At 47.5% G+C, this 14,301-nt stretch overlaps 1 protein-coding gene across 3 annotated transcripts in view; it reads right to left on the bottom strand.

Annotated features, from left to right (window-relative positions):
* TRERF1 (transcriptional regulating factor 1) overlaps positions 1–14,301 on the bottom strand; it is a 226,676-nt gene that overhangs the window by 20,209 nt on the left and 192,166 nt on the right. For all 3 annotated transcript variants that reach the window (XM_025384080.1, XM_025384078.1, XM_025384079.1), the window contains 6 exons: positions 13,389–13,770; positions 12,185–12,251; positions 11,018–11,157; positions 10,783–10,886; positions 8,613–8,688; positions 205–293 (listed from right to left, as the gene is read on the bottom strand). In XM_025384080.1, coding sequence (XP_025239865.1) covers positions 205–293; positions 8,613–8,688; positions 10,783–10,886; positions 11,018–11,157; positions 12,185–12,251; positions 13,389–13,770 — 858 coding nt within the window. The remainder of the gene's footprint in view (positions 1–204; positions 294–8,612; positions 8,689–10,782; positions 10,887–11,017; positions 11,158–12,184; positions 12,252–13,388; positions 13,771–14,301) is intronic.

Below are 14,301 nucleotides of genomic sequence, written 5' to 3' on the forward strand. Positions count from 1 at the left end.
TGCCTTCTTTCCCCTGTCCTCTCCTTCCCACAGTCCTAACACTGGGGCCATACCACACCTATATCCACTACCATCCTCACCAGCGAGTGTGGAAGACATCCTTTTTGTAAGTATCTTAAACCAGTATCCAAATATTTCTAAATATTTTTGTGTACAATTTCCCAAGTTTAATTTCAACGGGGCAATGGGAAAAATCATGCTTACCATCTTCTGTACAAAAATAAAGTCTTTGCTGTAAGTGGCTAGTGCTTTGTTAAACAGTTTTCTTTCTAGGGAGGTCCACTTGTCCGAACCTACAACAAAACACAAACCTCATAAGAACATCTCACAGTTCCCCTTGCTTTTAGTTGCTGGTTCATTTAGTTAAGTTACAAAATACAACTACAGAGCAAGTGATATAATACGTATCAAATTCCCATTTGAACAAAAAGATAGTGTGATATAATGGTTAGGAGCTCTGACACCTGGGTTCAAGTCTCAGCTATGGCCTTGACCTTGGCAAGTTACTCATCCTAAGCCTGTTTTGTTACCTACAATTGGGAATAATTATAATTGCCTCCACTGATTAGGATTTTTGTGAAACTTAAAGAAGATAATGCACAAAAAGTGCCTAGCATCATCACTGGGAAACAAAGAGCATTCAACACATTTTAGGGACAGTTTTAATGTTATTATCATATTCACAAGTGCAAGCATTCACGTAGCAAGTACCCTTCAGGGTGTGGCTGGATTTACCCTCTACCCTCGAGATGCGCACAATCTACTGGGGAGACAAACAAGTAGGTCATGACGTTCAAGGTGGTAACTGTAACTATTCAGGTAAAGGTGAGGTGTCATTGGGGCACAAAGGAGAAACACCACACTCAGGTTAGGGCCAGGGCAGCCAGGAGGGCTTCCAGGTAGATAAAACATCTGAGTTGAGTTTTAAAGGTCATATAGAAGCAAGTCAGGCAATAAGGAGATGGAAGAGTATTCTGGTGAGAGGAAGCAGGATATGCAAAGTCAGAGGCAAGAGTAAAGTCATGCACTTCAGTCATTCATTCAACAGATATTTATTAGGTGTATATTACAAGCAAGACACTGTGCTAGGAAAAATAGCTTAACATTTCTAAGTGCTTACTATGTGGCAGGTTCTAAGTACTTCAGTTATTCATCATCAGGTTCTACTAACAATCCTGTAAGATTGTTATGATGATGAGCCATTTGACAGATGAGGAAATGGAGGTTTCCAAAGAACGACTAGTAATCTAATCTGGTTCAAGTATACTGTTCCAGCAGAAGCAGATGAGGCTGGAGAGGTGAGTGAAGCCAGTTCTTGATGGACTTGCTGACCGAAGAGGGAGAGGCTTCACTGCTGGGCTGGTGCATCTGCCTTACTGGCTAAACCTGATATTTATGTCTTTTTCCTCCATGAAAGCAGAATATGCAGATAATAATATAAAATGGTACTGGCTTGTTTGGGGCAAGAAATAAGGTCTACTTCTAAGGGGACTCCTATTTCTGGAGGCTCTAGGGAAGGTTCCACCACTGCGGCTGGTTCAGAGAAAACTCAGTCTTGTTCTTTTGGCCTGCTGAATTCTCCACATCTCTGGTTCTTTGGATGGTATTCGGCCAAGGCTCTGACCTCACTACACTTCTCTAGACTTCATTAGTGGTGTCCACTAGTACCCCAAACCGTATCTTTCATTACACTTCATCGGTGGGGTATACTAGTACCCCACCTCACTATACTTCATTACTGGGGTACGCTAGTACCCCAAACCATAGTATCTTTCTTCCCTTTCCGGGCAAGTCCAAGGTTTCCATTTTGCTATGGTCAACTGATGGAGCTGCAGTACAGAAAACCCTAATCACTTCTTCCCTTGTAGGGTTTGGCCAAAATAAGTGAATCAGGTGAAAATGCTCTAGGTAGGCAGAGGCCTCCTTAGACCACAGGTGGGGAGCCTAGGGTCCTTAGGAAAATATATGGCTCAGTGACGTAAACTCACATTTCTGAAATAAACAACTTCCTTGTGCAGCTCTTTGATGGGTCCTCAAGCCAGGAGCTTTGGCTCCAGACTCAGAATATGCTTTCCACAGCTGGGTGGGGTCAGATGTCTACAAAAGCAGGGCGACCACCCAATTTATTTGGTTTGCAAACTTATCTTTTTTTTTTTTTGAGATGGAGTCTTGCTCTGTCACCCAGGTTGGAGTGCAGTGAAAAGATCTCAGCTCACTGCAACCTCTGCCTCTTGGGTTCAAGTGATTCTCTTGCCTCAGCCTCCTGAGTAGCTGAGATTACAGGTGCGTGCCACCACACCTGGCTAATTTTTGTATTTTTAGCAAAGATGGGGATTCACCAAGTTGGCCAGGCTGGTCTTGAGCTCCTGACCTCAAGTGATCCGCCTGCCTCGGCCTCCCAAAGTGCTGGGATTACAGATGTGCACCACTGTGCCCAGCTGCAAACCTATCTCTTTCTTCTAGAAGGAAAGCAGCTTTCTCATGAATCCTCAGCAGAAGGGAGTCATCTTCCATGGGTTCCAGAGGACTAGACAGCTCTGGCTGTGCAGACCACAGTAACAGGGAGCCTCAGGGCGGCTGCGAGTTTGGAGAATCCTTGCCGGAGTGCATGTGAGCACAGGGGGTTGGTGGGATTTGAGGCTTTATAGCACTTCCATCACCATTCTTCAAATTCTGTCCAACATTCAAAGCCTTGGGGTCCCCTTACCCAGGAACAGAGGCAGAAAGAGGGACACAGAAAAGAATAACCAACAATTCAGCTCAACAACCAAACAACAATCATGGTTCCTTTTAGGTATCCACCAAAAGAGCAAACGGGTAAGAGGAGTCAGAAAGATAATGATGGAAAAAAGACCACAATGGCAGTCTGTCATACCAGCTGACTCACGCGAGCTTACACAGAGGTTGCTCCGCTGCCCTGCTGCAGGTCCAGAATCTGTGTGGCCCTCAGTTGCATCTCCAATGGGGAATCAGGAGACATTTTGCTGATGAAACCCTCAACTAGATCAATGAAATTCTTTCCAACCTCAGCCAGATCATCAGTTTCCTAAGTTAGAGTGTAGCTCTAAGACATGACAAGACACTAACAGGGCCATCTAGCCTTCTCAGCTAGTCTCTGCAGTGGATATTCTTTTTTCTACCTGCCAGGCTCATTACCGGATTTCTGGCCCCAAAAGCAGTGTTCCGTTCCCTGGCCTGTCGATTTCTGAGCAGCATGTCCCTTCATGTTTCCAAATTGCTTGCAACTCCACAGGTGAAGTAACTTCCTGCCCATCTGTTAGGAGGGATCCCCAAACCTCATGGGGGAAGGAGACCTTCTCCCTGTTGACTCCTGGTGGTTTTTAAGACTGCTGCTCTGACACTGGATTTGGTGGCTTCCTGATTCTGGAATGTGCATTCTGTACAACTCGTACTGAGCTGGAGTGGGCTGTATGTTCTCCCTGCCCCTCTATGTGACTCTCCCATTCCAAGGGATACAGGGCTGGGTCAGGGAGTACTCTCTGAATAAGAGGTGGCTCTTCTGCATGGTCCTAGGGTCTGTGCTTTGGTGCAAATGACAGTGCTGTGTGTGTGCATGTGTTAGTGTCTGCTCAACAGGATGTTCACAAATTGAGGGACAGAGGCTTGGCCGGGCAACAAATCCATTCTCACACTAGAGCTGGCTTCCTGGTCACAGGATTGCCCACTGAGGCTGAGAGTCCATCCCTGGGCTCTTGGATTGAATTCCCAGGCTAACGCCTCGTACAGATAAGTAACATATGAATGTGTTTTCCCCAAATAATATCACTGAACTGTGATAAAAAGGGTGATTTTAGTCACCTTAGGTTGTGAACCTGGTTCTGCTACTTACTCCTTCTGTGATCCCAGGCAAGCCTACTTAACTTCTCTGAGTCTCAGTTTCCTCACGTGACATGGGGAGGGTGGCAGTCACTCCGTGACTGACAGGTTTGGTCCTAAGTGTCTGATACATGTTTTGAACCTTCACTGGGCACCTGGAGAGCAGATTCCAAATCAGCCCAGGGCTATGAGACATATGCCGCCCCTGCTGATACGTGGACAGTGGCATCCAAGACCACCTGTTTCTTGTTCTGTATATTTCTTATCCACAGTCTCACTCCTGGCTGCTTATTATATCCATAGTCTTCTCCTTCCTGCCTCCAAAATCCCTCTGTAATCTGAAGTTAAGGAAAGGCTCAGATGTCTCTCTTTCCTGGAGTCTGACAGGGACAAGTTCCTCATTCTTAGACAAGGTTCTAAGCCGGCCCTTCTTAGATCTTGTATCTTGGATAAAGTCCAGGATAAAATACAAAACCGAGGCAGGGGGTTGCCTCAAATCCTCCCCTATCCTTCAACTACCCTCCCATACCCTCCCTTCTCTCTAGGATCCCTGCTGCCCACTCAGCATGCACACAGGATTCGTGGGTTGAGAATCCCCCCGCACTCATTTGTTCTACCTGGGGATTCCTGGCTATTGGGCTATTACCAGCAGGGGCCCCTAACAAGACGATTAAGGCTAATTACAAAGAACCTAATTAACTGGATGAAACGGTGCTGGAACAGTATCCAGAGGAAAACTGTTCTGACCTTCGGTTGCTGGGAAACAGGCTCTGGACTGTGGTTAATTTGGGGGCAATCTACAGTGAACCCGGGCAATTAAAAAGAGACATGGAGGGGTGAGAGAAAGTTTGGACACAGTATCTTTTAGACAGACTTTCTTTCTTAAAACTTCCATTAATAATTTTTTTTTTTTTTTTTTTTTTGAGACAGGGTCTCACTCTGTCACCCAGGCTGGAGTGCAGTGGTGTGATCTCCGTTCACTATAGCCTATGCCTCTCGGGTTCAGGTAACTCTCTTGCTCATCCACCCAAGTAGCTGGGATTACAGGCATGCACCACTATGCCTGGCTAATTTTTGTATTTTTAGTAGAGATGGGGGTTCACTATGTTTGCCAGGCTGGTCTCGAACTCCTGAACTTAAGTGATCTGCCTGCCCTGGCCTCCCAAAGTGCTCGGATTACAGGCATGAGCCACCATTCCTGGCCCCATTGATAATGTTTTGTAGTTACACAAGACAGACATGTTCATTGTAGAAAAAGGAGGACTGTTTTTACACCAGATTTTCATTTCCACACAGGGTTTTCAATAGCGGATGAAGGTTGAGTAAGTTTTTGGGGGGTGCAAGGTGAAGAAGGCTGCTACCAAAGTTTTCTCTGTGGGTAAAAAGGGGGAAGCCTCCATCTGAATCCAGAATTTGAGCTTGTCCACTAGGCAATTTTTTTTTTTTTTTTTTAAATTTAAACTAGTGCCGTGTTAGGCAAGGTAAAAGAGTATTAACTCAGTCCTACCCTTGAGGGGACCACTGTCTAGCTACAGACACAGGCTAAGGATGCCTGGGAAATGAAATCACAGCTGTGCTTCTTGCAAATTACTCTTTTGAGCGTATAATTCTGTCTCCTCATTTAACTGGAGCAGCTTCCAAGGCAGAAGAGACCAGTCCTCTCCAACAGAATGAGTAATTCCTCCAGGTCTCCTCTATCTCCACAACTCAGGTCAGGGTTTCAGGACTCAATAGGTGTTTGGGCTATGCTCAGGGCCAATAAGTAGACTCTGTTGAACACTTGCCAAGAAGCCAGGGTCAGTTCTAACACCCCTCCACTCTTCACCCATCTGCAGGAATGACCAGTTCAATGAAAAAAGTCAAGCACGCTGCAATCCATCGAATCACAACCAGGCTTCCTCTCCACCCTGACTCCCCCACGCTTGGCCCTTCCCAACCCAAGTGCTAATTGGGAACCACTGCACACAACTGCTAACCACACATGGGTGGGAGGGTGCTGAGAGCAACAGAGGGCTGGACTGTGCATCGTGGTGGGGGTTGAACGCCAGGAGCCACCGCAACAGAACCTTCCTCTGAGGATCCTGTACAGGGTTCATGTGGCCTTGGCAAGCAGCTTTAGGCGAGTTGCCCACCACATCAATCCTTCCCCTATAGCACATCTCTCCTGGGTGCCAGCACTAGTCACTTCTTCCTTTTCTTAACGAATGGCTTGGAATGGGTGGGAAAGGGAAGATAATGAGTAAAGTAAAGAAGTGATTTTCATAGGCCTGTGTCTTTGTCTTTCTCCCCAAACTTACAGCCTCCCTCCCTGACATGGACAGGCTCAGGCAGGCTTGGGAAACCTGAACTCCCTCTCCAGATAACTAGGAGCCTGGAGAGAAAATCTGGGGCTGGGACTCAGGATGGGTAACACTGGTCACAGCCACAGAGTCAGGAGCCAAAGGAGATCCAGAAGATAGGGTCCCAGCAAGGTGGCAATGAAGCCAACAGGCAGTCACTACTGGGGAGCAACCCAACAGGGCTCAGCACAAAGGCCAAAGCAGAATGTGGCCATAGAGATGGGATTTGCGGACACCTAGGAAGCAAATGAGGGGGTTCAGCAGTGGGGGAAGGAGGTGGTGGCTGGGGCATGTGATGGGGAAGACTCTGCTGCCTCCCCTGTGGCTTAGAAGGAAACTGTTAAGGAGATTGTTTTGGGTCAGACTTTAGAGACCAGTGACCTCTGCCCTTTTTGCTCATACTTCTAGAAAATTCTCTGGGTCCCAGTCTATCATCACTTCCCAGAGAAGGCAAGTGACTGGCAAACATAGACGAGTACACTTCTCTTGGAGACGTCAACCCTTCACAGCTTAGCTCTACCTCTTTTGCCTCCAAGGATTGAAATGATTGCAGAAAACAGCAGAGTCCTTCCTGGTCTGCCGGCTGGGGAAGGGGGCAAGGGACAGGCAAGGAATTAGCTAGAATCCCCTAATCTCAGGAGATAAATTAATTGTTGCAGAGTTTAGGGCCTTTTTGTTTCAAAGTTTTTGGTAACATTTTAGTGTTTTTATTTTGTTTTGACTGGGGTGTGTGGTGTTCCTACTACACAGCTTTCTGACCTTTTTAATGTCATGATACACGTAAAATACTTGTTTGGTACACTTGGAAAAACCAGAGGAGAACTGTATCCCAGATGAAGCTGCTCACAGCTGGCGCTAACCAGCCCAGAGGCTCCGGTGACCCCAGCCACTCTGAGGGCTGAGGGCAGCAGCATCTCACAGCACATGGTTGGGAAACTCCTTTTAGCCAATCCACTGGCCCACCATCATGCAAAGAAGCTTGAGACAGGCTCCAGGAGGCTGGACAGCCTCTCAGGGTTCAATGGGCAGCAGATGATGCTGGAAATTAAGAGAGAGGACTGAACTGTTTCCATGGCAGATTAGGGAGAACTCCTAAATCTTTCTACCCACACTTGGGACAGACACCAAGCAGGAAATGATGGAGACAACATTAAGAAGCTGGCTCCTTTAGGCCACTGGAGAAGCGATGAATTTCTTATTCCATACATCTACTCTGTACTGGCCTAGTTCCAGGAGTGACCTACAGGCAGACATCTTGGGCTTACTGTCCTCGGAAGAAGGGCTTTGAGGTCTACCTTGTGATGACAGGCAGGAAGGCTCATTCATGAAAGAGGAGGAGCACAGTAGGTGAGGCAAATATTGGTGGAGAAAGCAAGCTAGTATTTGTACAGAAGCCCTCACTGGGCTGCCCGGACCAAAGACTGGAAAAGGTATAGCTAGGTCCCCAAGCCCACATATTTGGCACCTGCCTAGGCAGGGTCTGCCCAGAGCACCAAAGAAACCCCCAAGTGATTAAAAATCAAGAGGCACTGAAAATTCAGCCCCCTCCAAAATAAAGAACCAGTGTAGGTTCGTGGAGACCCTCAGAAGGAACAGTTAGTACATGGAAATGAAAATGTTGACCTCAGTGTCACTGGTCACTTCTTAGGCTCTCCAACCTATTTCCTTCACTCTTCACAATTCTCAGTCCATTTCAGTCTTGAAGGTGTCTTCTACTTCCCTCTTTTTGTGGTATTGTCATTAATTCACATACAAAACCATGCATGTATGAAGTCTTTCCTGTCAGTGTGATCCATTATTTAATAATTGCCTCCTCCTCAGAGCCTCTAAGCTGTACAACATGGGACTCTGTCCATGTCTGTCATAGTCACTGACGCATTTCAGTGTTTAGCAAGTCCCTTGTACACAGTAAGTGTTCAAAAAATAATTGTTGGATAAATGAGTAATAAATGCTATTAGGATGTGCCAGGCATTGGGCTATATACACCATCTCTAATCTCACAAAAACACTATAAGGGATGGAATACAAGTCTCATTTTACAGGTGAGAAAACCAAGGCTGCAGAAGACCACGGTACTTGGCCAAGGGGTACAGTAGAATCTGAACCCATGGCTACTGATTCCAAAACCAGGGGGCTGCTGATTGTACCTTCTGTGGCTCTCTCTGGTCTCATGCACTAGTCTCCTTGCCACATGTGCAGGCACTGGCCACTATCACCCAGGTCTTGGCACACCCACAAGGGGCAGGAGCTTATGCCAACAGACAAAATGCCAACAGTGCCAAAGCAACAGACATAGCTCTGCCTTAGGAGGCCTTGAGATCACAAGTGTGATTAGGACAGAACCGGTGTTATCCATTACCAGAAAGTGACACAACCAAACATGCAAGCAACCCACTGTCAGGAGGCAACAGGGCACAGGGCTCCTGGCAACCTACCGGCATAGTGGTAATTTGCTAAAGGATGACATTTTAACCTGACCGGCTTCCGCAGCAGCAGCATTTCCAGAGCAACCTGCAGACCCGGGGGAGAGAAAAGTCAAGAGTCAGTAATAGGTCTGTGTGTCTTACGGAGACCAGCCACTCAAAGGGGAAATGGAGTTAGCACTGTGGAGGCCAGGGGTGGGGGCACTGGAAGAAAACCCAGAGGGAGACTACCCTAACTAGGGTTTCATGTCTGTTCAGCAGCCAGTAAGACTCTCATTCTAACACCCTCCCCATCCAGGCCTGAAGCCAGTTGTTCATGTCACAGGAAAACAGAAAGACCTGACTCTTCCTTGGTAAAATCCCACCAGCCCCAGAGATGAGTGGGGCCTCCTCTGACTGGAGGTTGAGTCTTTGGGCAAGGGTTCCGAGGAAATGAGTGGGTGATCTGTAACTGTTTTACAGAAAAATCATGTTTCATTACAGCTGAACATAAACAGCTGCATCAGTAACAACTGTACTATGCACACACCATCCGTCCAGAGAGCCTAGCTAAATAAACTGTTTCAAATCAGCCTTCTTCAGCCTTAGTAGCTTTTTAAAAGATGTCACAGGCAGAGTTGAACAGCAGATAGGTTCCGGGCAGAGCAGGGCCTAGAATCTTGCTACTCCAAGTGTGGTCCACAGAACAGGAGTACCTCCCTCACCTGGGAGCTAGTCAGAAAGGCAGAGCTGGGCCCTACTCCCAAGCCTCTTAATCAGAATCTGTATTTTTAACAAGATTCCCCAGGTGCTGTATACGCACATTAAGTTTGAGAAGTGCTGTTCTGCCACACTGATCTGAAAGTCTTAAGGACAGTTCTCCAGCATTCTAGGAAATACTTGAAGGGTATCATAGTATTGGGACATTTACTTTCACATTTTCATAAAATCAAAATGCAGGAAGCTAGATCTACTACCATGTATTTATATAAAGGGGAAACAGAGGTTAGTGATTGAGTGATCTGCTCAGAAGTCCAGGTTGAGGCTGGGTGCGGTGGCCCATGCCTGTAATCCCAGCACTTTGGGAGGCCAAGGTGGGAGGATCACCTGAGGTCAGGAGTTCGAGACCAGCCTGGCCAACATGATGAAACTCCATCTCTACTGAAAATACAAAAACTAACCAGGCATGGTGGCATGCACCAGTAATCCCAGCTACTAGCAAGGCTGAGGAAGAATCGCTTGAACCCAGGAGGCAGAGGTTGTGGTGAGCTGAGATCGTGCCACTGCACTCCAGCCTGGGTGTTAGAGCGAGACTCCACCTTTAAAAAAAGGCCGGGCGCAGTGGCTCACACCTGTAATCCCAGCACTCTGGGAGGCCAAGGTGGGTGGATCACCTGAGGTCAGGAGTTCGAGACCAGCCTCAACATGGAGAAACCCCCGTCTCTACTAAAAATACAAAATTTGCCGGGCGTGGTGGTGCATGCCTGTAATCCCAGCTACTCGGGAGGCTGAGGCAGGAGAATTGCTTGAACCTGGGAGGTGGAGGTTGTGGTGAGCCGAGATCGTGCCATTGCACTCCAGCCTGGACAACAAGAGTGAAACTCTGTCTCAAAAAAAAAAAAAAAGGAAGTCCAGGTTGAGCAGGTCAACCGTTAGCTCTGATTTTGGGAAGACAGCACTAAGGCCTGGGTTTGGGAACATCTGCAGAACTGTGTTAAAAGTGGAAGAGTGGAACCAGTTGGTGAACAGCAAACACTTCATTTTGGTTAGATGAGAAAAGAGTTCTATAAACATCAAACTTTGGCTGATTTCCATAGTAGGGAAGAAGAATCAGCAGAGTATGATAGGCTATTTTAGACCAACTACTGCTTCAGTAAAGCCTTCTACCTCCATCACTGGAGAGACTCAGTTTTCTGAAGTGAAATACAAGACGAGGAAAAGAAATTCTAATGTCCTAGGACAGATATACCCACAGTTCTAACTTTAGGAACAGATGTGGAAACAGAAGTCCAGTTGGAGATTTTTTTCTATAGGCTTTAACATCCTGACTTACTCACTGAGGGAAAGAATAGGGAGGCATGCTGATTGGTCATCACACGCTGATTGGCCATTACAAATTGGTTGTATGGTACATGAGACAATATTGAAACTTGAGAAAATACTCTTCAGGAATTTGTAAAGCCTCTTTTTCATGGTTCCTTACCATTACATCACCTTTGGCCTCAAACAGAGAGTGCAAAGCAAATTCAGAATTGGTCCCTCCACCTGGCAATGCACTGGAACAGCACAAATGCAGAAGATTCTCCACTGTTGGGAATAAGGAGAAGCCAGTGCATCAGAGAGAGCTAAGTGTAATGGAAAACACACCAATCCCAGAGCCAGTGATCCCAGTGAGAGAATCAAACCTCTCCCACCCAGCTCTTCCCATAGGCCAATACCTCTTTGCTGGAGGTCATGGTTTTCTAGTTCTGGCCAGGGCTTCCATACCAGTGTGGCCTTGTGTGTGTCCTGGGCCAGGGCAGAGATATCTTGGAGTTCAGGGATTTCTGCTTGGAATCTCAAGCCAATGTTGATGCGTCTTTAAATGACAAGAAGAAAAACAACAATGTGGTCTTCAAGTTGACGGCTCAGGCCAAGGGCAACTGTCAGGAACTTGAAAAAGAAGGAAACTAGTTCTTTCTACAAGAATGCAGGGGCATTTCCTCAGAGTGTGACCCTAAGATTCCACACACGGCTTTTTTGCTGGGATAAGGAACAGCTTTAAGATTAGGGAGAAATATTTTAGGAGCAAGAAGGCAGTTGGCCTGGGGCTTTTACGGCTCCCCGTAACTAGGAGAGGGAGGGTGATTAATTCCAAGAGAACAGTTTCCCAGAGCATGGCCAATGGTGCCATTTAACCACACAAAAAAGGGGACAAATACAAAGCATTCATTTCACTTTTTTGTCTCTTTCAGATCACTTTCACAGACATTATCCCATTCGAACCTCACGGAGATCTGCGACGTAAGCAAGCTGTAATAATTACTCCCATTTGACAAGTCCACTAAAGCCTAGAAAGGTTAACTGGATCAAGATCAAATTACAAAATGGTGTTGGAACTCAGGTGTTCTGATTCCTGACTCAATCTACTCATCACTCTACCACCTGGCCTCTTTTCTGTGCCTATTCATGAAGATAAGCACCTTTGCCTCTCCTAATACCACCCACTGCCTATGCAAAATTAAAGTACTTAACAAGCCCATTTGGAGGATGGGCCAAGAATGGACGGGGAGGGGGAAGTGAGGACATTCAGAAGGTGCCTCTTAAAGAATGAGGGAGATGCCTGTATCACTAGGGATGAGAAAGCACTGCCTGTGGAGCCAGACATAGGGACGCTAGGCTCTCTGAATACAGGGCTTCATGCTTTGACCATGTATCTAGTCTTTGGCAAAGGCCTTAAAATACTGGCACCATTGTGTAGGGAAACAACAGTACTCAAGAAATAACCACGATCCTACAATTTCTACAACTGCTCTCTCAGTGTAATCCTCTGACTACAAAAGTATTAACTACACTTCTCAAGAAGCTGAAGCTTCTGTTCCAAAGAGTAATTGACTTTTCCTTACGGTTCAACATCTACAGTCTGCTCTCCAGGCCCTGGGGTGACCGTCACGTTGCTGCCATCGATGCTGTCTAAAACACAAAAATCAGAGGTCAACAGGGAAGGAATGTTGAAAAAGACTAAAGGAAATGAGCAGTTACCTAACCAGCCATAACAGAGCTCCTCTCCTACCCAACTCCTGCCAGAGTTACCCCTGACAGTTTCCAGGGAGCTGGGTGGAGTATGGTGCTAAATAACTTACGATTACCCATTGCTCACACAGGGTGAGGAGAAGCCAGCTGTCCCACAATGGTCTGCTAAGCGGTACGATTTCTATGCAATTATTCTTTCTTCAGAAAGAGAGTCTATCCTCTCTATGCTTGATTTTCATAAAGCATGCTAAAATGTCAAGGCTTGATCTTGCATGTAATACCTAATCTTATCTGTACATCTACTGAGTACATTTTCTTTCTTTCTTTTTTTTTTTTTGAGATGTCTGGCTTCTTTGCCCAGGAGGGAGTGCCGTGGCGGGATATTGGCTCACTGCAGCCTCCGCTTCTCAGGTTCAAGAGATTCTCCTGCCTTAGCCTCCTGAGTAGCTGGAACTACAGGTGCCTGCCACCACATCCCGTTTTTTTTTTTGAGATGGAGTTTTGCTCTCGTCCCCCAGGCTAGAGCGCAGTAGCTTGATCTCGGCTCACTGCAACCTCTGCCTCCCAGGTTTAAGCGATTCTCCTGCCTCAGCTTCCCAAGTAGCTGGGATTACAGGCGCGCGCCACCATTCCTGGCTAATTTTTGTATTTTTAGTAGAGATGGGGTTTCACCATGTTGGCTAGGCTGGTGTCCAACTCCCGCCTCAAGTGATCCACCCGCTTTGGCCTCCAAAAGCACTGGGATCACAGGCGTGAATCACCGCGCCCGGCCTCATTTTTTTCTCTCCTGCACGATCATTGCTGGCAGTCTTAGAAAGTAGGTGAACATTTCAACTGTTTCCTTATCCCAGAGACTGTAGTGATCAGTTTATGCATCCGTCTCCCAATTAGACTGCGATTCCCTTGAGGATAAGGGCTATATATTCCAAGTCTTTCTTAACACCCAGCAGTGTGTGCTACATACAGTCAATACTCCGCAAAAGTCTGTGGGATAAATGGGAAAGCTAAAGAAAACGAGGTCTCCCAGGACTCTACCCAGCACCCAGAGCCCAGGAGGACGCTAAAGGGGTGACTCACTGGAGCGACACAGCAGCACCCGTGGCGTGGGCGTCAGGGGCGTCAGGGGCAGCTGCGGGTGGGCGCCAGGGCCGTGGCCGGAGATGACATTGCTGAAGAGCCCTGAGCCCTGGCGCACCGGGCTCAGCATGGGTGGGGGCGTGTAAGGGGGCAGCTCGTGGGTGGGGTCCAGGAGCAGGTGATCCCCGAGGACGCGCGGGGAGCGCAGCTGGCTCTGGTACAGGGTGGCGCCCGAGTAGGAGGCGGCGGGGTTCGGGTTGTAGGAGGGCGGCGGCGGGATGAAGAGTGGTTCCGGCCGGTGCCGGAACTTTTTCTTCTCCTGCACGGTCTTGAGGGGCTCCTCGGCTTTGGGCACGCTGGGCTGATGCTTCCTGGGGATTTCCTAAAACGGGAACAACGATCTGATTCGAATACTTCAGCTTCCCCCGCAGGCCATTTCCCCAGGTTCAGGGAAGAGGGCCTTCTACCGTCTAAGCAGAGAGCCCTTCTGCTTGACCACCCCCGCCCCTACGCCCCCACACTGACCACATCCATTTCAGGGAAAGCGAGTTCTGGTTGCTAGACTCAGGAGAAAACTAAGGTTTTGGAAGAAATCCCCAATTTCTGAAAGAGCTGGGGGTGGTAGGAATAGTGGGTGGGCAAGAAATAATAAATTCAAATTCTTTATTGCTTATCACTACATTCCCATCTGTTTGAGTGGAATCCAGCTGAGTGGGCTCTTTAATTCCCCCACTGCTCCCCAGGGACGGACATCAGGAACAGATACCACATGTTCCGAGAAGGGGACTGAATAATCTCTTCAGGGAAGCTGGGACCGAGACCTGTGAGGCAGGAAGTGGGGGTTCAAGCCTAGCCAAGGTTCCCAAGGCCAGCGACCCACACCGGGCTCTCCTGGGTCACTTTCAGCACGGGG

The sequence above is a fragment of the Theropithecus gelada genome, chromosome 4 (assembly GCF_003255815.1).
Source record: "Theropithecus gelada isolate Dixy chromosome 4, Tgel_1.0, whole genome shotgun sequence".
Classification (NCBI taxonomy): domain Eukaryota; kingdom Metazoa; phylum Chordata; class Mammalia; order Primates; family Cercopithecidae; genus Theropithecus; species Theropithecus gelada.